Source organism: Corapipo altera, unplaced genomic scaffold, assembly GCF_003945725.1.
Source record: "Corapipo altera isolate COAL_440 unplaced genomic scaffold, ASM394572v1 124, whole genome shotgun sequence".
Classification (NCBI taxonomy): domain Eukaryota; kingdom Metazoa; phylum Chordata; class Aves; order Passeriformes; family Pipridae; genus Corapipo; species Corapipo altera.
In genome coordinates, this window is record NW_020884967.1 from 1,448,570 (window position 1) to 1,473,098 (window position 24,529).

General features: G+C 44.7%; 1 protein-coding gene across 8 annotated transcripts in view; it reads left to right on the forward strand.

Moving 5' to 3' along the window:
- WNK2 (WNK lysine deficient protein kinase 2) overlaps nt 1-24,529 on the forward strand; it is a 120,432-nt gene that overhangs the window by 84,965 nt on the left and 10,938 nt on the right. For 3 of the 8 annotated variants that reach the window (XM_027664936.1, XM_027664944.1, XM_027664942.1), the window contains 9 exons: nt 33-824; nt 2,360-2,423; nt 4,246-4,301; nt 4,382-5,067; nt 6,540-6,754; nt 9,008-9,223; nt 10,123-10,221; nt 15,672-15,716; nt 17,195-17,448. In XM_027664936.1, the coding sequence (XP_027520737.1) occupies nt 33-824; nt 2,360-2,423; nt 4,246-4,301; nt 4,382-5,067; nt 6,540-6,754; nt 9,008-9,223; nt 10,123-10,221; nt 15,672-15,716; nt 17,195-17,448 (2,427 nt within the window). Of the gene's footprint in view, nt 825-2,359; nt 2,424-4,245; nt 4,302-4,381; nt 5,068-6,539; nt 6,755-9,007; nt 9,224-10,122; nt 10,222-15,671; nt 15,717-17,194; nt 17,449-24,529 lie in introns of all 8 variants that reach the window. The other 5 variants (XM_027664937.1, XM_027664943.1, XM_027664935.1 and 2 more) reach the window with 4 other exon arrangements.

Below are 24,529 nucleotides of genomic sequence, written 5' to 3' on the forward strand. Positions count from 1 at the left end.
TGGCAGCAGAGTACCCCCCAGCCGTGGCAGCAGAGTACCCCCCAGCCGTGGCAGCGGTGCCCCCTCATCCGGGGGGGCTGGAGGAGCCCCCCGACGCTGCCCCCACAGCCCCACAGCTGCAGCCGCCGGCAGAGGAGGCTGCGTGTGTGCCCGATGTGGAGATCGCCTGCTGCAGCGTGGGGCCGCACAAGGCCGTGCCCGCGGCTCCCGGCCCGCTCCCGCTGCTCCCAGACACCGTGGTCCTGGAGCGGCAGCCGGTGGCACAGGTACCGCCGCTGCCGGAGGGCGGCCAGCCCGGCACGGGGCCGCTCACCTTCGCCAGCCAACCCTTCCCCGCTGCCCCCGAGGGGCTGGGGCTGGCGGGGTCCCAGCTGCAGAGCCCCACGCAGGTGCCGCTGGCTGCAGCCCAGCCGCTGACCGCGGTGCCACCGACACAGCCCGTGTCCGGCCCCGGCGCGGGGGTCGGGCTCCTGCAGCAGCAGAACCCCCCTGGCACCACCGAGTCCGATGGGGAGGGACCCCCTCGGGTGGACTTCGTGGACAACACGATTAAAAGCCTCGATGAGAAGCTGCGCAATTTGCTGTACCAGGAATATGTTCCAACTTCCTCTGCGTCAGCTGGGACGCCGGACACTTCTGTGCCACCCGAACAGGGTGACACTGAATTTACCTTGCCACCTTTTCCCGAAGAACAAGGTCCTGCATTGGTGTCGGATGGGAGGGATCCAGGCTATAATGTCCCAGACACCAGCCAGGATGTGAAAGCTGCTGCCAAGCCACTGGCGCCCGTCGTGCCATCGGAGCTCTTGCCCTGCCCACCACCGGTCAGTCCCACAGTGGTTCTGCCCTTTGTGCCCCCAAACCCAGCCTGTAGGGCCAGCACTGGGGTGGAGCTCGGCACCCACATGCCTGCAGTAGGACGTGTGTATATCTCTTACTTCCCTAAACATTTTCACATCTCTGCTCCAGCGTATGTTACCTTTGCCTGCTGACTGGCTTTCCAGTGTGAAAGCTCTCTTGAATTTTTCCTGTTGGATGCATCCTAACTAATTTTACAGAAATGCTTGTTAGTGAAAGCCAGACTTTTCTTTTGGATTTAAAAGTGGTGTAATACCTTAATTCATCTCCTCTTGTGTCCTGTGTCCAAAGCAGGCAGAAATGCATTCATTTCTTTGTAGTTTAAGAATGCAAAACACAAGAGGTGTAGTCGCTCTAGTTCTGATGAAGACAATTGTGCTTTAATAGGAATTTTTAGAAATATAGATTGATGGCAGTGTTACGATTCCTGCCTTCCAAGTCAGTCTGGATAAAGCAAACACTTCAGGAGCCTTTGCCTTGTCCACATGCTGCAGCCAAGGGCAGACACTCCATAGATGTCCTGTAATGGTTTCTTTTGTCTCCTCCTAAGCTTGTCAGAGCAAGACCGCCCTGAGAGCCTCTAGGGCAGGTGGGAGCAGTGGGTACTCAGTGTCTTGGTTGAGCCCCCATGCCACGTTCTTTCAGATAAAATCTCCAGTTTATTAAATCAACAGATTTGCAGAACTTTGTGCTAGAAGATCAGTGTCTGTTCCAGGCCCTGGCACAGGTTGCCCAGAGAAGCTGTGGCTGCCCTATCCCTAGAAGTGCCCAAGGTCAGGTTGGACAGGGCTTGGAGCAGCCTGGTGTAGTGGAAGGTGTCCCTGCCCGTGGCATGGGGATAGAATGAGTTGACCTTTAAGGTCTCTTCCAGCCAAAACCATTCTGGGATTCTCTATCTTATTTTAAAAGTAGCATTTCAGGAGATAACTCCATCCCCACTAGCAAGGCTGAGGCTGTTCCAGATGGACTGTGTCAGCTGTTTGAGAGACACTGTACGGTACACGAAAGTGGCTGCACTCAAGTGTGTTGTTTTCTAATGATAAATGACTTTCTACAGCAGATAAAATTCTCTCTCCGTGCAAGGTGTTAGGTCTCTCCAGTAACTGGAATTTGTCCTGTTAAAATCAGTGCCAATAAGGAAAGAGACATAGAACTTCTGAAGGCACACATACAGATGAAGAATATGCAGTCTGGCTGGAAAATCAAACCAGAACAAAACCCCAAGCATGTATATATGTAATATACTGGGTTTTAGTAACTTATGCTGCAGTTCCCAGTGTGACACTGCCACTGCTTTATTTCTTCCAAGGAAAGAAAAAAATGGAGGAGTTGGAGGCAAAACTCGAAGGCCACCTCCACAGGCAGTGTGAAATAGTTTAATATTCCCCGACAGTGTGAGGGCAGCGAGGGGGAGCGAGGGAAGGAGAATGCAGTGCTGTTCTGCTTTGTGAGTGAAACTGAAACTGTGTTTCTTTTTTCCTTTTACTGGAATTTTGACCAGTCGGAGGTCACCAGCATCAGTGCACGTCCCTTGGAAGCAAGAGGTGGGTCAGCAAGTGGAACAGGTAATGCTCCTTCACTGAGGCAGCTCTGCCTGTGCACGGTCCCTGCTCCAGGTCCCCTCCCTGCTCACCTTTTCCTGACTCCAGAGCACTGCCCAGCACTGCTGTTTAGGATCCTGGTTTTAATATAACCCATATTAAACATCTCATTTCTGTTGACCTTCCTAAAAACTCGGATTTCTTTTAACCCATCAGCGCAATTCCTGTCTCTGGGGTGGATGTGGGGTATTCACACAGAAGGCTGCGTTCCTACAGTGCCCTTAAAGAGTCCCTCGGAATTCCTGGGTTTCAGAAAATCGTGTTGACAACAAAAACATGATTAAGGGTCACCCCTCTGGGGGAGTGTGTGCTCTCGTTTTCTGCCCTCTGAGCCACTGCTGGCTTCACATGAGGCTTGTGTCCCTGTCTTCACACAGAACTCAGAGGTGAAGTTTTACAGGAGTCAGATCCTCTCCATCAGAGATTCCAGAAGAAAACAGAATGAGAGTTTATCTCCCTGCACCCTTGCAGTCTTTGGGGAACTGTAACAAAGGTGGCACTGCAGATATTGTCACTGTTAAAAACATTTCATTCTGGAGTCTTGGTAACTAATGAAAAAGGGAGGTTCCAATTCTGGAAGGAATATTATATGGGAACAGCAGATTTTAAACAACTAAATTCAGTAGGAGTTTATTATGTTTATTATGGGGGATTCTCAAGGGAGTCCCATGGATCACTTCTCCTCAGGTGCTTGTAGCTACAATAGCACTTCCTACAGCATCGTAGTAGGAGCCACAAAAAGAACATGGGTATTTATTTACCTGTCTACCTATTTATTTACCTCCATTCACCTATTTATTTGCCCGAGTTTACCAATTAATTCACCTCCATTTAGCTTTGTTGAAGCTCATGGGAAGTTTTAAAGGCTGAGGAATGCCACACTGCTCCTGCTGTCATGGGTGAGGTTGGGGTGGGCTGATAATATATATGTTTTTTGAGATCGTGGCAGATCTGGCTGCCAGTTCTGTGTGACAAGCTAGGCCATTCTGGTCCTGGTGGATGTTGATTGTCCCGAGCTTTTAGGGCAGAGTGAGAGGGTTTTGGGTAGCTGGCATCCATTTGTTTCCCTGCAGGCAACGGAGAGAGTTTGCAAGTGCTGTGTAGTAAAATCAGTATATCTTAGAAACCATCCAGCATTGCTATATGTCACCATTTCAGAGCTCTGAAGTGACAGATTTGGCTGTGCCCTCGCTCTGTGCAGTGTGTGCCATACAAATGCAGCATTCTCAAAAGCTTGTATGCATTGGTCTGACTTTAAAACCAGTATCTGGGGGGTGAAATACTGACTGATTAGTCCGACCACTAATATTGCGCTTCTGGTGTGATTGTTGTCCAAGTGACTACCTTTTGGGCTTATAATTTCCACTTTTGGCAGGGTGCATTTACCTTCATTTCAGGTTTGAGGTGTTGATGTCACAGTAAAGGTGTGAGACATTGACCTGTCCGTGGTCACTGTGTGTCTCTGAGACACCAAGAACACTGTAGGAGTCAGGCCCAACGTACCATGCAGGTTTCATCCTTCTGGTTTTCTCGTTAAAAATTTTCAGCTGACTAATAAAATTCCACACTTCTATTATTATCTGAATTCCCCAAATCAATAGGTCTGCCTATCTGCAGATATTTTATATTGCCATTGCTATTGCCTCCTGCATTATAGATCCTGTATTACAAAGATTGAGTATGTAAATTATTCTTCAGTTTATCATTTCAGTTTATCACATTAAAAACGTTGACTTTTATTATACTAAAGATTTGAGAAATTAATTTTTTTTCATCTTTAAAACAGGTCCAGCTGCAAGCATCACTTCAGCTCCTGCTGCTCCAGCAGAAGGTCTCCTTCAGGTAACCAGAACAAGGAGCAGTTTTGATTGTGCTTGATTGTTACAGTTACTTTCAAAATTAATCTCTCTTATTTCCTGCAGGTTGCACCTACATCATCAAGCATAACTCCCCAGCTGGAAGCTTCCCAGAGGAGAGAGGAGGCAGAGAGGATGGCTTCGCCTGCGCACACGGAGAGTGTAACGCGGCGATCGGCAGCAGATGGGGTGATGAGTAACCTTCACAGGGATGGCTCCCTAGACTCTGGTTCCTATGGCAAACAGGCTGAGGCTCAGGAGAGCGGCACCCCAGCCAAAACCATCGGCAGGTTTTCGGTTGTCAGCACGCAGGATGAGTTGACTTTGGCGTCCCCGCACTGCCTGAGGTTCTCGGCGCCCCCGGACGTGTACCTGGACGAGCTGCCCTCCAGCCCGGACATGAAGGCGGCCGTGCGGCGGGTGCAGACGGCCTCGTCCGTCGATGTGCTCTGCGACCAGGCTTCCAGCGACTCCGCCGACGAGCCCTTCCCTCGGCAACCCGCTGCTGCTGCCCAGCTCTCCCCCCCCAGCAGCAGTGCAGCCACGGACTTGATCAAAAAGGCTGCTGCTTTCCTGCAGAGGTCTGGCAAAGGCGGCTCCCCAGGCCTGGAGTCGCCCAATGGGCAAGGGGCGAAGATTCCCACCATCAACATAACGTCCTTCCACTCACAGTCGTCCTACATGAGCAGTGATAATGACTCAGAGTTTGAAGATGCTGATATGAAGAAAGAATTGCAGAACCTGAGAGAAAAGTATGTTGGGTCGCAATAAATGCGAGGGAAGCTTGTGTTACCATAGCTTGGCAGCAGCTCAGCTTAGGATGAGCAGAGCTGTAATAGTAAACTGGTTCTGGGGGGAAGTTGTCTCGGGGGAGGCTTAGATTGGATATAGAAAAAAGGTTTTTCCCCCAGAGGGTGGTTGGGCACTGAACAGGCTCCCCAGGGCAGTGGGCACAGCCCCAAGGCTACCAGAGCTCCAGGAGGGTTTGGATGATCCTCTGGGGCACAGGGGGTGACTGTTGGGGCTGGGCCTGTGCAGGGCTAAGGGTTGGACTCAGTGATCCTTGTGGGTTCCTTCCAACTCAGTGTATCCTGTGGTTCTGTGAAATTAGCCATCACTGAGACTCCACACCCCCAAATGTCACAGTGCGTCCTTCTATGCATCACCTTATTTACCAGTTCCATGTAGAAGAACAATTCATAGAATCACAGAATCACAGAATGACTTGGGTTGGAAAGACCTTAAAGATCATCTTGTTCCAACCCCTGCCATGGGGAGGAACACTTCCCACTACCCAGCTTGCTCCAAGCCCTGTCCAACCTAGCCTTCAATAATAAGTTAGTAATTCAACAATAGCTCAATAATAACTGAATGGTTTAGTAATAACTTTTTTAAACCCCAAACCATTTTTGCTGCTGCTCCTTCCAACGGGGAGGCTGTCATGCTGCCAGCCTGGAAAGGTGACTGCTTTAAATTTGAACATTTTCTTCCTTTCCTGGCAGATGATGGGTAAAAACTAGCATTAGGTGGTAGTTTAACCAAAATACTAATTTTTATCTTAGGGTATAATGGTTCTGCTGAATACAGATGATGCATCTTTCTAAAGCAGAGCTACAGTTATACCAAATCTTTAAACTGACATTATGGCATCATGAAATCTACAGTATAAATAAGGTAGTGATTCATGTGCTAATGGCAGTTTTATGGGAAACGCTTGTGTTTTTCTTCATCTTGAACTCTTCACACTGGTGTACTTGCCTTGAGAGTTCACTTTTTTAAAGTCACTGGTTTGAAAAGAGAAATTCTGGAGCTGTTTAAGTTCCAGCCAGATCTAATGTCAAAATCGGTTGGTTTGGCTGAGGATGTTGAAAGTCTTTTTAGTTGTCTAGGATTTGGTCTTATAAATGAATATTTGAGACATCAGTCGTAGAATCATGGAATGCTTTGGGTTGGAAGGTACCTTAAAGCTTATCTTGTTCCACTTCCCTGCCATGGGCAGGAACACCTTCCACTAGCCGGGTTGCTCCAAGCCCCGTCCAACCTGGCCTTGGACACTTCCAGGGATGGGGAGTCATCACAGGTAGACAGTTACAACTTCACATACTTAGAGTTGATTGTCTTATAACCAAGGACTGTTTTGTTTCATCTCTTAAAATTAATTACACTGTCAAGACGTGGTGCTTTGTCAAATACATCGCTTGCAGAGTTCTTTATTTTTTTGTAGGCATATGAAAGAAATTGCTGAACTCCAGACCCAGCAGAAGAATGAGATAGAGGCACTCTATATTCGGCTGGGGAAACCCCTTCCTCCCAACTTGGGCTTCCTTCACTCTGCCCCGCCGAGCGGCCGGCGCCGAAGAACCAGCAAAAACAAATTGAAAGCTGGAAAACTCTTAAACCCTCTGGTCCAGCAGCTCAGGAGTGGAACATCAAGCACAAGTAGGTGCACTAGGATGCTTCCCTACGCCTGTTGCTCGTGTCAGCTGTGGCTCTGCTGTGTGATGACCTGCAGGAAAGGATGGAATTTTTGTTGGGTTTGGACAGATTTATCCCAGCTCTCAGTGCTGAGCTATCCCTGCCTGCTCTGCATTAGTTACAGCGCTTGGCAGAAGAACAATATTCCACTTTAATTTGGAAAACAGCCTGGTTGCATCTCTTCCTTTGTCCAAATGCTATTTACTGATGTTTGTATTCACTTCTTAGGTGCTGTTATCCTCTACTGATTAGGTGGTGTATCTTGTTCTTGTTTACTTTTTCCTCCCAGATGCCATATAAAAGAGATGGGATTGCATTTGCTCCCCCAAAGGATGGGAGTTAAAAGCAGTTATAAAACTATGAGGTTTTGACCATCTGAAGTAGCGTGAGATTTTTCACACAGTAGTACAGTCTTGAGTTGTTATCTCTTGGAAAAGTATAAAAATATAATTTAGCTGGGAAATGTCAATATACCCCAGTACCTATTTCTTCAGTGAAATGTATTCATACTAAAGTATGAATAATTTTTCTTCAGCTTAGTTCACACTGTTATTTAGGGGAGCAGAGCATTTCCAGTGTCCACCCTGTGTTTCAAACCTGGTGGCTTTTGTTTTCAGTGTCACTGAAGGTCTCCTTCGAATTTCATTGCATAAATCTTTATAGACAGAGTGTTTAGGAGGTTTTTGCTTTTAGGGAAAGATTTCAACTGAGAAGGGAAAAATAGCATTCAGAGGCAGTAAGTTCTGTGGTCCATCTTGAGTCTGAGTGTTCTTTCCCGCAGGGACTGTAGCAGTGTTCAATGCTGTCTAGCCCTTGAGCTGCAGTTTGCCTGATGTCCATGGGTTTCACTTCCTTCCCCTGTGGTCACATACTCAGAATGGCAATTTTATCCTTGGGCTATTCATTTTCTACTTGGTCCTTGGGTTGTCTCTAGCTGTTTTCCCTCTCTCTGTCCGAAAAACCTACATCTCTCTCCACTTCTGGATCTTGGCTTATATCCATGTGCTACCCTAGTCCAAAGAATTTAAGCTTATTTCTGCATTAAATGTCCCAATTTTCTTTTTTTTTAATCCTTGTCACCTTCAGTTAGAGCCCAGAAATCTGCTCAATCAGATCACTGGTGCTTGCTCGCCTTCATTCATTCCTTTCATGTTATTTTCCAGGTTTTGAGACACTGTCTAAAGTTCACATCACCTTTGAGAATCTGTGTTCCTACCTAAGTCTTCTCACCCTGGACAGTGTAGATTCCTCATTTTTTTGGCCTTCCTCAATCCTTCCTCATGGATCAAGGACAGGCAATTTCTAATAACATTACTGATGTTATTGTAATTTCCACTGTTAGATGCTTTTGCTGATAAATCCATGTAACAACGATTACAAGGGTATTTTGGTTTTAAAAAGATATCTTTGTAGACAGAAGTATAGATACAGAAGTATACATACAAACATTATCTAGATATCTATAGGTATGTATTTGTCTATCAATACGTAGATAGATGCATAGATACAGATATTTATAAATAGATATATGTGAAATTATAAATATATAGATGTATAGATGCAAGTATTTACACAGAGAGATGAATCTACACATAGATACCTTGGGTAAAATATAGAATATATAAATATATAAAACATATGAAATATATATAGAGAGAATATATAATATATAAAACATAGAAAAACGCCAGAATACAAATGCCATAAATGTGTTATGTAGATTTATCAGCAGAAGCATCTAACAGTGGCAATGACAGTTGTACTCAGAGAGCTATAAATAAAAATTTCCACGTGTCTGCAGCAACTTTTTATTCCTCTCCATTTGCTTAATTTCACCTTTGATGTCAGAAGCAACACCAAGGCAAACCTCTGTGTCCCACTGCATCGTTCCCTGCACTCCTCCTCCTCCTCAGCACCCCAGCAGCTCTCACTTGATTCCAGCTGTGCTCCTTGGGAGGCTCCTGAAAACACAGAAGAGAAACTGTAAAAACCAAACCTGCTCCTTGATCTCTGTGGAGAAGTGGGCTCAGCGATAGGATGTGTAGGTGGTTTTCTGGGGCAGGCTGTCCCCAAAGCCTGTGCTCCGTACAGTACACCAGGATGGTGAACTGCTGTTCCTCTTGGTGCCAAGCTACAGATTATTTTTAGGCAGGGATTTTTGTCTGGAGGTTTCCTAGAGCTTCCTGTCGCATATGTTCTGTTTGTTTGCTCTTTCAGGTAATCTTTCAGACTCTAAAGACTCACCCCACAAAGAAACAAGTAAATCCCAGCCGGGCTCCCCTGAAGCAGCCGCGGTGACCCTCCCCACACCCCCCACCTTCGGGAAGGCTGTGCAGACCCAGCAGCCCTGCTCTGTCAAAGCCTCTCTGTCCTCTGACATCTGCTCCGGCCTGGGCCCCGACGGAGCCGACGCCAACGCAAGCTCTGGCCAAGGTGATTTTTCTTGCCGGCTGTTTCGTGTCTCTTCCAGCACATGCTAAAATTAGTTCCCTTCCCTTAGGCTTGAACTTTTTAGGAGTGATAGAGGAACGTGAACCTTTGAGAATCCAAACTACTAGCTTGTCTTTGAAAAGATCGTTGCAGTATTGTCAGAAGAGCAAAATTAAAGTATCTTTCCGAGTGTTACCACCACTCGAGAAGGCATGCCCAAGACATTCCTGATTTTTAGGAAGGAAATACCTTTCAGTGGCTTTATACTGGCACCTTCTCTGGAGTCTGCCTTACAGATTCCTGAGAAAAAAATGAAAGGAAAACAAAAAAGACTCAGAAAGCTAGGAGACTGTTTCCTTTGATTCATTTTTTTAGACCCTTGATGCTGGTAGACCCTGAGTTCCTCGTTATAAACGACTAAACTGTCTTGGATGCAAGGGAAAATAAAAAAAAAATTAAAAGAAAACCAAACCCAGGGGACCAAATTATGTTTCCTTTCTCTAAGGGGTTCACTTTGTGCATGATTTTGGAGTCCCAGCTGCAGGACTGTAGATTGGCTGTGCTCCCCAGCCCCCACCTCTGAGATCTCTGTGTATTGCCCCTGTCGTAGGCTTTGACTGATCTTGTTGCCATGCATATGGGAAGTTCTAATGATGATTAAAATACCTTCCTCTCATTGCACATCCTGCCAAACTAATCTGCAAAATATCTATCTGTCCTCTTCTGCTGTTATTGCATCCTTTGTGTATGGTCAGTGAACTTGCTCCTCTTTGGCAAAGTTAAGGGGGAGATGTGGAGGTTTAACTAACAAAGCTGATTTGACTGATGGTTTAGGACATCTGATCACAGCTACTTGTACTTTATAAGTGTCTTTGTTTTCTTCCCTTTATATTCATTTGCAGGCTGGACGGTTTTCCACCAAACGTCTGAGAGAGTGACCTATAAATCTAGTAGCAAACCTCGTACCAGATTCCTCAGTGGACCTGTGTCTTTGTCCATCTGTTTGTATTTGTTCTTTTGTATTTTATCACAGTCCATCTTTCTTTTACTCCCTTTTTCCAATTCCATGGTTTATATCTCTAATATGTTTGGCAGGATGCCCCTTTTTCTGAAACATCTTTTCTTTCTTTTTCGCTTTCTTTTAAGTAATCATCATGAACACACCTTATTTATATTAATTTTTCATATGAAAGCTTTTTTTGCACTGCTTTTGGCTCGTGCCTGGGCACCAAAAGCATGTGTGGAAGATCTCATCATTTATTATATATAGCCTGATGGTAAATTTTACCCTGGACTTACCAAAGCTTTTGTACTTTATGTGATTTCTGTTGAAGTAATTTTATTTGCAATGTGGCAAATATACATGTCTGCTGTCCCGGTTCCAGCGACAACAAAACGAAATCCATCCTTCTGTAGACGAATGGTCTCTTTCACACATGTTTGGACTCTGAAGACATGCATGTAGCAAGCTGATACAGTTCTAGAAGGTCACTGGAGGGTATAACTTCCATACAAGGGCTGTATTAACACAATATACAGTACTGTTTATATCCACTCTATTTTCTTTAATTTTTTTTCCCCGCTCTTTGCATGTGGAAATGCTGAGACAACAGTGCTCCAGCTAGTTCTTTCCAAATCTGTATCCTAGGTGGGCTTTTCCTCATGTCACTTTAATTACTTTAAGTGAGCAATTTTTGATGTACTCATAACAGCAAGAAGATCTGGTTACTCCAAGGGAGAGTCCCATCACCTTTTTGTGTAAGCTGATCTGGCTGAAGCACTTGACTCAGTTTATTTTCTTATGACCTTATGTGACCTCAGAGATGAAGTCAATTAGCAGTTCATCAAAGCATAAATAAGTAAAAAGCAATATCAGATTTTTAGATACTTGGAAATGGATTGTTAGGATCCAGGAGTTCTGTCTCAAATAACTGTGCACCTTCTATTTGTACCCTATTCGTCTGACTTCTAAAGTAATTGGCAATTCCACCAAATGCTATCAAGCTATTTAATTAAAAAATTAAGACTTTTTTACCCAATTGTAGATGCTGCTTTTTAGGCAAACGGATTTTGCTTGTACAATAAAGATATGTTGTGCTGAACAGGTACTATAGGCCACTTACATATAACCTTAGAAAGGCTGATAACGTTTTTGAGGAAGTGTTTGGTTAAATAACTGTGGGTTTGCATTAATATTGGAGCTCTGCATCGCTCATCACTCTCCAAATGGTTCAGATCAAAGGCACAAGACCACTCAAATACACTCCTCCTAATTTTACGAGTAAACAGTATTCTAAAAAATAATCTTGATTTTTTTTTTTTGTTTGAGCTCCCTGAAAGCCCAAGCACTCGGGTTCTTGAAAACTGACGTTTATTGAATTTATTGTCATGTAAGTTTTTAACAACTTGTGAAGTTGTGAGACAATTTTGCATTCTGGGATTTTTTCTGAGAACCTGAGGGGAATTCTCAGTTCTCAGATGTTCCCATTTGGTGTTACAACGGCCACAGTAATTTCTTCCTCTGCACATGTAATTGCCAGAAGTCGTTTCATGAATCTTCCACGGAATTACTATTCAGTAGGATCTAAAAAGACTGGGAGATGGCCATTAAAAACTAGTGTATTAAAAATGTTTGGGTGCATGGATATTGTGAATGAAACCAAGGGAATATGTAAATCCTTCAAATGGTGAGGTTTCCTGGTGCTTAAACAACTCAGCATGACTAATTGCTTTCTGTTCTCAGCCCATCTGCTCTCTCGGGTTCTTCTGGGCGCCGTGCTCAGGAGGAGGTTTGCACTCCCCCATTCCTGAATCACACCAGGAGATGGACCACGTTTCAGGCATCTAGCCCTGGCACGTCAATCCAGAGTCACCACTGAGCAGATTCAAATCCTGAGAGCACAGCCTGGTTTCCAGTGCTGCCTCTCACTTGGGGTGCCAGACAGGGCCCAGGGCTGAGCTGTGGGCAGGTTCTGGTGGGGCAGGAGGTTGTACCAGCTATTTTCCCGGTGAGCCCAGCAGGTTCATGATGTGTGTGCGTGCAGGAATGGGGATGGGGCTGGAAGGACATGCAGCTGGTGGTTCTGTTGAGCTGGTATCCAGAGCAGCTGTGACCAGGGGCCTCAGGAAAATTAGTACTTGAGGAAGGCCAGGTTGGAAGGGGCTTGGAGCAGCCTGGTCTAGTGGAAGATGTCTCTGCCTATGTCAGGGTTGGAATGAGATGGGCCTTTAAAGGTCCCTTCCAACCCAACCCATCCTTTGATTCTATTATTTGAAGATGAAAATGATGGAAATGCCAGCTGGCTCATGTTTCTCTGGAAGGGACATCAGTTGACCCAGCAGGCAGGCAAACCAAGTATTTGGACTAGGCACCAAGCATGTTTGCATCCATGCCCTGGGAGTGTCCAAGGCCAGGTTGGACGGGGCTTGGAGCAACCTGGGCTAGTCGAAGGTGTCCCTGCCCATGGCAGAAGTCTGGAATGGGATGATCTTTAAGATCTCTTCCAACCCAACCCATTCTAGGTAGAGTTCCATGATCTGGCTGCCTGTGCCGGGTGTGCAGGGCTCAGACGTGGCCATCCAGTGCCAGCAGCTCAGGGGCATGTCCTGGCAGTCCTGGGAATATTCACAAATCGAGATTTCCCTGGGAATTTTTTGTTTGAGGGCTGTTGGGAATGATTGTGCTGGATTTTCAGAAATACTCTGAATCTGTATGTTTGCATAAGGAAAACTAACCCTTTGGGGAGGTGGGATATTCCATCAGGAGACCTCTTACTGCATTAGCAGAAAAGTCAGCAGTAACTTGAAAAATAAATGTTCAGATGCATTAAAGGCAGTATCACAAGTGTCTTGCTCTGGTTATAAGATCCATCAAACTTGAACACTTTTACAGTGTTCTCCAGGACAGGTCTGTTCCCCATGTCCAGTATTGATTTCTCCTTCATACATTTCATGAAATAAAATATTTTTGATGGGCTCCAACATAATTTTAGCCTGAATTCCTTTCCTGGGTTAAATTGCAAGAGTGTCCTAGGGAAGAGTTTCTGCTGATTGTGAGAGGAATTTTCAAAGCTCCATTTGGCTTAGGCTTGGAATCTTGTGTAAAGCAGTTTTTGTCAGGTCTGTAACAATTCATATATTGTATGTGCATATGCAATTATGGAAATGGCCTAGCAGTTTATTGCCATTTCTATTTTTTTGTAGCTTTCCAACTTTTTGGCAGCTGTTAGAGTGCAAATATGGGACAGTGGATTTTTTTCTGTCCTGTATGATATAATAGCTATTTAATTCCTCAGATAAGAAATCTGGAATTGGAGGTAAAACACTCTACTGAACTTTCACAGTCTTATATTAAATCTTAATTATGATTTATCTCCTAACTTTACAGTTCTTAAACACCTTGATTTTAGTAGTAATACAATTAATCTGGTGAATTAGGTCTACAAAGTGAATTTTTAATTGAGTTTGAATTCACAACCTGCTGTAGCCGATGACTGTCAGTCCCTGCTTCGGGCTGTATCACCACTTAGGGAAGGTTTCCCATCTCTCAGGGCCCCACGCTGGAGTGATGCTGCTTGGAAGGAGCAGCTCTCTTTTTGGTGACCGACTCTCCTGTGATATTTTCCTTGAAGCCAACTCTCCTCACACAGTGTTTTGTGAGTCTGTCAAGTGTCGCCGCTCTCCGCTCTCCGTCACTTCCCCACAAGCCTGGAGGCCCTGGGGCAGATTTGGCACCTGAGGTGCAGGGAAACCTGTGCCTGGGTGTGCAGGAAGTGATGGGGCTGGTGATTAAAACGTTTTTACATGCATTTGAGCACGTACTGCAGTCAGCTGCCTGCTTTTATTTCTCGCAGGCAGTTGCTTTCCATTCACATTCATATTGTGTAAGTACTGCCTTTGCTGCAGGAAATAACCTCCTAGGATTGCTGCCACGGCCAGTTCCATCATGGGAGTTCTTTCCATAATGGGAGTTGGTAGCTAACTTTGGGATAGGCAAGGTAAGGTATATCTGAGGGAAAAGAGGGGAAAAGATTTAAGAATACAACACAGATGGTTGAGTTGTGAATGTGACTGTGTTTGTTATCTGGGCTTTGAGATGAGAACTAAACATGGTCATGCTTGCATTGCTGTAGTCTTGTCCTTCTGATTTTCCCAGGATAGAAACCTATATGAACTATATGAAATAATAAGAAATTCTTTCAAAGCAATCCTCTGTTCCTCCTCATGCCACCCATATCCAAGCACAAACATCTCTTCTCCCTTACTTCCTCCGTTGTTTCTTTACTTTCTCTTCCTCAGTCTCTGACTGACATCTCTTCTTTCTCCTGTGAAGACTCATTCAGGGCCTGTGTCAGCCTGGACCTGCAATCTCTGAGTTTAAATCTTTATTTCTGGCACAGTAACATCAAATACCTCCACTGTTTACTCTAGAGAAAAAGCACATCCATCCTCTACCTTACTTTTTTACCCCACTCTGATTTTCCTCATCTTTTAAAGTGCTTCTTCCCAACGAACTCTCCATAGCCCATGTCAGACACTCATCTCCTCCCATACCATAACAGTATTTTTCTTACCAAGTCCAAAATACCTTTCAGGAAATTTGGCACCCAAATAGCGACGGTGCCGATGTCTGGCAAGATCTGACAGTCGAGTCGGGGTCTCGGCATACTTTGGCACTCTGCTATCTGTCAAAAGACTATGTAAAATCACGATGAAGGATGGAACGAGATAATAATGAAAAAACCACATAGTTAAGATAAATTAAAACTCAGCTACTCTGCTGGATTATTTTTCTGCACTTGGACAAGGCATAAGGGAAACTCATTCACAGTTCCGTTCAATTGAAGTTCAGAATCTCACATTTAGACACAAATCCTACCAAATAAAATATTTGGAAACAATTGGCCTCAGACCTGCAGAACAATGTATCTTTTTGGACTTGTAAAACAGGAGTTTTAGGGTTGTTTTATGGTTTGTCTTTGCAGCCAGACTAGCTTGACTTGTTCCTGAAAGCATTTTTGGCCTCCAATCACAAACTGAATTGACATCATTTCCTGCATTAATAGCTAACAAATCAAAACCTCCTATTAGGAAGCCAAGGCGATTTGGAAAAAAAAAAAAAAAGGGGAAAAAAACCCAAACAACCAAAACACCCCAAAAAAAAAAAAAAAAAAAAGAGCCAAAACCCAAACAAATGCATCTTTAAGTCACGAGCCCTTGCTTTTGGCATGCTGTGGTACTTTCCAAAGCTTCTGAATGGCTGCACATTAAGAAAGGTTTGAGCTGTCCAGTTATTTAGGCTTCCTTTACTCACCTGAACTGCTGACTTTGTCTGTCCTTTCTTGCATAATAACTACTTTTTGATTGCTTAAAAGTACAGAAGCTTGTCCGTCCAATTCGTTGTGTTTAGTCTTACCTAATTCTGTGTGTCTTGTATTGTTTTACCTTGTAGGGTCCACCTTGAAACGACTATGTCTAGGCAAAGATCACAGTAGTAGTAACTATCCCATTTTTGTTTCTCAGTATTTCCTTCATGGCATGGGATGTTCTTTGCTTTTTTATATTATTATTTTTTACTAAAAGCTAGTTGTTTAATAACTAGAGCTGATGCACTTATACGAGAAATATAAATTGTGGTACTTTTGAGACTAATGCATGTGCTGTGATGTCTTGGGAACCTCGCATGCTGCAAGAGAGTTGTGGTGTTCTGTGTGTGTGTGAGACGTGCACGCATGCAGCCAGGAAACTGGGTTCAGTGTTTGTCTCTGAAATACACACCTTTATATGACTGCAGTTCTCTGCTGGAGGAATTGATAGCTTAAAACCATCCCGGCCCCCTTGAGCTGCATGAAATATTAAACACCAATTGAAGAGCTTTTCTCTCAAAAGCCTTATTTTTCTCACTTTCCCCCAAGTAAAGGAAAAGGGATTGAGCAGTATTCACTTAGAAGTGACATTGCAGGTTGAATGCATGATCATTTAAAGGTTATTAACGTATTCTGTATTACTGTAGGACTAATTAGTGGACTCGGTTTCATTGGCTGGTAACTGATTAACAGAGAAAAGAAGACTGAATGTTCATGTTTGCTTATGTAATAATTATATTACAGTTCTATGAACTTTTTGCTTGGAGAGATGGTCTTTATTTCCAATCTTTAGCTATCTCAAATATGTTAGCTGAAAAGTTACTTTACATTTCCTGCTTAGGTCAGATTCAGGCTCCTTCAGTTGCAGTTCCCTGCTGAGCTTGCTGTGTCAGAACTGTAGTTACCAACACAGGAAAAGCACAGAAAATTTTCTTCCCTAGTGAACATATGAACTTAAACCTCTGTCAATACTCTTCCTGGTTGCTTTTATCTATACCAAAAGTTCTTTATCTCAAAAATTCACCCCCCACTATGTTCTCTCTCCTTTGTCTTCTATACATTCACGGTCCTGATGGGGTTTTTTCCCCAAAAATATGCAGGTGGCCAAATAAATGGTCCTGATGTCATCAAGAGAGATGGTGGGTTCCCAGAGCCTTTGAGGCACAGGAGCCAATCCTACCTGTAACCTCTGCAACAATTACATTTTTCCAGGAGGACAGTAAACTTATGCAAGCAAAATAAATGGTAAATCAATTCTATGAATGCCTGCAGTTTTAGCAATACATCCCGCCTCCCACTTTCTCGTGGTAATCTCTGATAAGGTGGTGTCTGCCTCAGGATGGCAGCATTACTGGGCTGCATTCCTGGCTTCTCTCCCTGTCCTTAATTTCCCCAGAGAGACGTTAGTGGCCAGGGTAACATGATGTGATAGAAAATACAGAGCCATTGGACTTGGACCATTTCTTTAAGCAAAGGAGTTCTGTAGCCAGGAGGGGGAGGGTTAAAAGTCTGAAAAGCCACCATTGGAGTGGCAGTAGGTGAGAAGGTGTTTGAGCTGCAGAGCTGAGGCAGAGATGTCATTGTCAGTTCTCTCTGTGTGATTTTCCAGGATCCTCGACCAACAGCCTGGTGACGTGTCCTGAGCCCCTCCCGCAGTCGACGCTGCAGGTTCAGGCCAACAACAGTAACAACAAGAAAGGGACGTTCACAGATGACCTGCACAAGCTGGTGGACCAGTGGACGAGCAAATCTGTTGGAGCTGCCCAGACAAAACCTTCTTTAAACCAACTGAAGCAGAACCAAAAAAGGCAAGACATGGAGCCAAAGGCTAACCCCATGCAAACACAGAATGAGACATGTGGAGTAAGTGGCCCTCCTTGAAGGACATACCTTTTGCTATGTGTCTGGCAGCCTTTTCAGAACTCAGATGTGGAGGAGGACATAGACTAAAATTACTCCAGATAGATGCTTCCTATAAATGTCCAGCTCTTTTCATTCAGTACTAATCCGATTTTTTTTAAAATCGTCTTTTGGAATAATCTTAAGGGATACGTGGGCTGCAGTATATATATATATACATATATATATATATATATATAAAATATATATTTTTAAATTCCAAACTGCTTATTAACAATGATACACAGCAATACTCATATCATTACCACCTGTTGCTCAACTTCAGTTTCAACTTACTAAAGTTTTCTTCTTTTTGATGTTTAATATTAACCTTCCTTCAACAGAACAGTAGCTGGTGGCTTGGGTACTGTGAGCCGTTGTTTGAGTGGAATTGGAGTGAGTACTGGGCTGAGAGAGGGGACAGCTGGATGCGTGTGCTGACCCTTGCTTGTTGTACCGGGCACCGTGACAATACCACCCTCAGAGCTGCTGTGAAAGTATCCTACAGCAGATAGGCACCTCTTCCTCCCCTCGTATATTCAGTAGCAGGACAAAGCCATTGCAATGTGTGTGTGTTCAGGGCTGGTTTTCATGGCTGAGGGGTGATACAGAGGGAGGCAAAAAAAGGAATGAGTGCACATCCAGAACCCCAGTTTACCATTCTGTCCCACCCTGGCCTGGGTTTCCAGATGTCTTCCTTCTCCTCACAACTGGAGGTTGTTTGACTAATAAGTTTTGCTGGCTTCATTTTTTTTGAAAAATGAAAAATTGAGCCAAAGTAGAGGAAAATAACAGTGAGGAGCTGCTTTGTAATCCCTTAAAAGCAAGAGAACTAGATCTGGATAGTAAACCATTGTCTTTTTTGGCATGTAGAAGGAAAAAAAACCCTTGTAGCACTAGTAGCTCTGCAGTTGTTCGTGAGGTGAGATGTGCCAAGGAGGAACTGCTCCAGTGCCTCTGCTTTGGGACCTGCACATTCCTGAGTTGATTGGGTCACTGACTGCACAGGGAAAAACGTTTGTGCAAATTTATTAAGCAATTTAATTTCAATTCTTAGTTGCCGAAGTGGGTGAAAAGTAAATAATCCTTCTACATAATAATGGTTTAACTGGCTCCAGAGTTACATATACTTGAAGATTTATAGAGAGTGATGGTGAGGGCACAGATTTTGCTCTGTGAAGTCACTTCTTACCTTCTTTTGATGTGCTTTTTGTGGTGTTTTGGTGTCTTTCCCCTGAGACTCCTGCAGCAGTTTGAAGTATTTGATGTGGGTGTTTTGCCCTCTTGTAACTGTGGAAAAGTGAGTGGTTATTTTTCTTATTTAAATCACTCATTAGTATCAATTTAGAGTTAATTTTACCTCCTGCAGTCTTGGTGTCTCTGTCTCAAAGCCTGTGGGGAAGGCAGAATATCATTGAGAGAGCAACAGGAATGTCCCTCTCTCAGGACACTGATCTTAGAGGGTTTATGTCTTTCTCAACCACGGCAGTTGTTCCAGGGAATCGACAGGGCTGACTGAAGTCTTTTGGAGGTGATTTGCCAAGAGCATGGAGAGGTTGGGATTCCCTGCTCTTCATTTCACATCATTCCTTGTTGCTTAGAGGAGTTGCTTGGAGCCCTGGTGTGGGTGATGCCTGGGATGGTTTGGGGCATGAAGCCCCTGTAAGAACCACGGTGGCTGCAACAGAGATGCAAGGGCAGATGGCAAACATTCCTGGTGTGGGTTTTATTGGGTGTTTTGGCCATGAAGATGGCACAGAATGCTGTGAAGTGACAGAAAACAGGGCAGTAGGATGATATAAAGGACTTTGACAAGAGTTGGTTTGGGAGTTGAGCATCATTCTGCTATTCGTACCCTTTGAATTCCAACCTAAAGGGGAAATTGAAGTTGAGGGAGGAGAGGGCTGTGTGGTGTTGGGAGAGAAGTGGCCAAAAGAGGAGGAAGGGAATAGTGTGACACAACCAGACAAGCGACCTGTGTGTTAGTGGTTGGAGGGATGAGCCCCATGAGGAGATGTTACACCTCTGCTGAATCACAGCTGCATCCACTGGAAGGACAAAAAGAACTTGGGAAATAACATAAAGGATGGGGAAAAATAGCTTTCCAAGAGGGAGAAAGTGAAGCTCAGGCTGTACTTCCTCAGTCCATCTGGTAACACCGTCTTTTGTCACTTCTTTTGATCAAAAATGCCTTTGCAACAAAAGAATAAGGAACACTAAGCAGATTTCCAGCCCATTAGAGAAAGTTATAGTAAGGTTTTATGTTGGAAATAAAGGCTGGATAAATAGGAAACGTGGGAATTCTTATGCCTTTTGTGTTGGTTTTTTTTTCAACTGGAATAAATAGCAAGAAGCTGTTAGGGCAGGTTGTCTCATCTCATGTGGGGTATTGGTTTTGAGAAAAGCTGTCGCTGGTCCTGTGTGATGGTCAGAAATGAGGGGCTGGGGGCAGCAGTATTTGTACCTTTGCTTCTGCATTGTCTCTGGGGGTTATTGGACAGAGAGAGATGCCTCCTTGAAGGGTTTTCATAAGGGGTAGGAGTGAAGTGAGTTGTCCCATGATGCAAAATACATTTTAAAAAAAAAATATATAAAACATTAACTATACATTTAAATAGAAAAATGTATTTTTCAATTTATTATTTTCTTTTACTGTCCACCCACTGTCATTAATAAGCAGGGCAGTTGTGTGTCTGTCTTCAAGTCTTCTCTTTCCCCCTGGAACCAGAAGACATCTCTGATTTACCTGAGATGCTTCTACCACGAGCAGCAAATTGTTTGCTGTGAATGTAATATTTTATATGATTTTTTAACAAAGTGAAGGCTACTCTTTAAGACTGGAAATAGCTCAGAAGAGAAACTGATGGTGTGTTTAATAAGAGTAAGTGGGTTTATTTTTTGTCATCAGAAGTGTAGGCAGCAATGAAATAATTGGGATGCAAAGCAAAACTTTATATTCTGCTTTATTTCTGTGGAAGTTTGGCTGCAAATCCTGGTTAGAAGTTTGCTGGGGGGGAGGGTGGGAAACTTCAGGCATCCAGTTGTGTCACAGGAGCACTGAAATGTTCCTTCCCAAATGTTTTAAGGAAGCATGGAAATGCAGGTAGAGTCTCATCAGCAGTAGTTTGAATTGTAATAGGAGATGTTAGAAAGAATTGAAGTCAAACTGCCTGATAGTGGTGATTTCTGTCTTTGTCATCTGTGTGAAGATATGGTGTAATATTCCTTTTTTACAGGTAATTCTGGTTGACATTGGTCAAGGAATATGCTTAGGAATGTGAGCTGCCTTCTGTGCAAGTATACTGAATATTGGGTACTTACAGGCATTATTTAAAGATGCCTGGGAATGAAGGGCTTGCCAAAAATATTTTCTATTCTTCATGTTGTTCTGGAGCGCCATGGGTTTTAAAAGGCAAAAATATTACCCCCCAAAAAAGGTGTATACGTGTTCCCAGTGCATGGTGAGGCTGTTTCTGTGAACACACAGAGCTGTGTCAGTGGGTGACGTGTGCTGGGGGCTTGGACACCGTCGGTAACATCTGCACATCTGCTGGCATTTCCTAACTCTGGGCTCCATGGGCTGACTGCCAGGGAGCTGGAGGTGGGCACGGATGCCAAAACCAAGCAGGAGGACTAGTGCCACCTTTACTGTATCCTCCGTCTCTGTTGGGTTGGAAGGATAGTAAAAAATGAATCTGTGTTTGAAGCTTGGTCTGAATGTCAGAATGACTTTCCAGGAACTCGGAAAAGCATAAACGCAGATATTCAGGAGCACCTAACAACTTCGGGTTTTCAGCAAACTGGGCAAAAGTGATAAAAGAGGTGGATTGGCATTCTTGCCTGCTCATGTTGGCAGCCAGCTGTGACTCTGCCCTGCCACTCAGTTTTGTTTCAGTGGTAGCTGGTCTATGCAGAAGTAAAACACTAATACTAATGGGGTAGCCATCAAAAGAAAAATATTCTAAATCCTGACTTTTTAAGTGGGTTGTGATAGTTACAGTCAGCTTTCACAGCAGAATTACCTGGTTTCCTCTATTCCAATATAAACCCAGAAGTATTTATGGTGTTTGTGAGTCATACCCAAATCTTGGCTGTGTATTTGACAGTACAGGAGGTGTGAGTATCACTGAGGTGGCACTTTGGAGCTTGCCTGGTGAAGCACAAGAACAAGGTGGAGAATTAAAACAAGTCCAAAGAACAGATTTGGGGTTTTTAAACTACTTAAGTCTGTCCTGTGGGGTTTGTTTCATTTTTACCAGTGTTTTCCTGTATGTTCTCCTCTGTGTGTGTATTATTCTTGTTTTCTAAATGAGTCTGTGTAATTATTTGGTGCAAAGGGAAGACTGGCAGGAGAAGGCAGGTGTTGGGAAGCAGGAAGGAGAGGTGGCTGGTACCTGCAGGGATGTGTACAGGGCAGAGGTTTGCCAGTGCAGGCAGAGCTGGGGAAGGGCAGGTGGGGAGGTGGCCTGAGCAGAGGGGAGAGGGCAGTGGGCAAAGGTGCCCCTGTTGGGTGTTGGTTCAGTAACAGAGGAGGTTAATGGATATGTAGAGGGGGAGAGCAGGGGAGGAACTTCCCTTCCTACACATGTCATAGAGGGTACTCTGCCCCCCTGAGATCCCCCCAAGAGCTGTGTACAGGGCTGGGGCCTCAGCACGAGAGGCACTTGGAGCGAGTCCAGAGGAGGCCATGGAGATGCTCCGAGGGCTGGAGCCCCTCTGCTCTGGGACAGGCTGGGAGAGCTGGGCATGTTCACCTGGAGAAGAGAAGGCTCCAGGGAGTCCTGAGAGCCCCTTCCAGGGCCTAAAGGGGCTCCAGGAGAGCTGGAGAGGGACTGTGGACAAGGGATGGAGGGACAGGACAAGGGGGAATGGCTTCCCATTGACAGCAGGAAGGGTTAGATGGGATATTGGGAAGAGATTCTTCCCTGTGAGGGTGGGGAGGCCCTGGCACAGGGTGCCCAGAGAATCTGTGGCTGCCCCATCCCTGGAAGTGTTGAAGGCCAGGTTGGATGGGACTTGGAGCAACTTGGGCTAGTGGAAGGTGTCCCTGCCCATGGCAGGAAGTCTGGAATGAGATGAGCTCTAAGGTCCCTTCCAACCCAAACCATTCTGTGATTGATTCTATGACTAAAGGACATCAACCCAGTCTTTCTTCCTTAAAAAAAAAAAAAAAAAAAAAAGTAGAAAAATCCCTATTAAATATCTCTGGCAGACAGACTTTTTACGTGGTGATGTCAGATGTAAATTTTGCAGAGCAGTTGTTAAATTTGTTGGGTTTGGGACTGTTGGCCTTATCAGCCTCCTTAAGGCCAGGGCAGCTGACTCTGCTAGGCCTCGACACGCAGCAGAACAAACAGGAGGACATGAATATTGTAACATGAAAAATGAAGTCATGCCATCCATAGCTGGCTAAGCCATGGAATCTGTGGCATTCCTCATTGCTGGTGTTATAGAGTCTAAAGTTGAATCAGAAAGGGAGAAGACCAGTTCTGCTTTCCACTCCTTCAGGAGGGTTGTTTTATTCTAAATAACCCCCAAAGACGTGTCCTGTGTGACTGTGGGTACAGCTCCAAGGATCTTTGTATGTCAGTGGTCTCTCAACATGTGTTGCTTGAGCTGGATGCTGTGCTCTGATATTGTACTGCTTGTTTCCAGTTGCCAAGATAACTTCAGAAACCATTCACAACCATGTCTTCAGGCTGTGGGGAGAATGCCAAAGCCCAGCAGCCACACTGGAAGCCGAAGCCTTGGCTCCCTGGGATATAGTGGGTGTAACTGGTGCACATTGTAGAATCAACAGCCTGTGCCAGAACTGGCACCTTTCATAGACCCACAGAGTCATTGAGGCTGGAAAAGCCCTCTGAGACCACTGAGTCCAAGCGTTCCCCCAGCACTGCCAAGGCCACCACTAACCCATGTTCCCAAATGCCACATCCACACATCTGTTAATCCCTTCAGAGGCAGTGACTCCACCACCGCCCTGGGCAACCTCCAGCAAACTTGCAGAACTGTCAAGGGAGTGGCCAAGGGGAGAGGTGCCTTGGGCCAGCAGGGAGCCAAGGATACCAGGCATGTCCTTTCAACCCAGAACTGGCCAACTCATGAGAGATGGGAGAACCCACAGGCTCACAGCTGCACTGGGGACTCTCCACCCCTGGCAGCTCTCAGGTGACCACTCTGACCACTGACAGGGCACTGGCCATGAATCCCAGGGCCTTCCCTCGGTGCATCTTGTTAAACACCAGCCTGGCTGACTTGAAATGCTGAGCTAGTCCTGTTCACAGCTGAGATCTGACCCCATGTAGGTGATGAACGCACCTCATTCATCACCATCTGAATGTCCATCTTCTTCCCTTCAAACTGTACAAGCAAAGGGACTTGTAGTCTCCTGGCTTTCCTGGAGCCGGGAAATCCACAACTCCTTGTGCTGCTTTGAGGACTCTTCTGGCACATGTTAATTTTGGTGTTTCAGTCAGCATCTCCATGCAGGACTCAATGGGTTGTGTGGGCCTCCATCAGTGTTGAGTCATCAGAACTGGTTAAAAGGTGATGGTTAAATAGAGACCATGACCAAGAGACTCCTACCCAGGGGAAGACACAAGAGCCAGATGTTGTGCCTCCTAAAGTGTGCATTTAGCTCCCTTGAAGCATGGGATGAAGGTAGAGGAAGAAAACTTAAGTCATTAGTATGCATTTGTCATGACATTATCAAGTTTAATGAGTATGTGTAATGGTGGGTTTGGAGCATGACACAGTTTTATTCCCAGTAGCACATACACAGCCTTAAATCCAGCTGCTGCTTTGCTGAGGAATTCAGCTGAGAAGCAGAAAGTTCCAAATCTTGAACTGGGGTGAGTCAGATTTCTCAGTACTTTAAAAGAGCTGAAAATTATGTTTTTCAAGTTAATTTTTAAATAGGGCCACTGAAAATGTCACCTCACATTTTCAGTGCCACTGAATAAATAATCTGTTGCTAGTGTGAGAAATGCTGTCCTGGAACCATAGGATGTCCTGAGTTGGAAGGGACCATCAAAGATCATCAAGT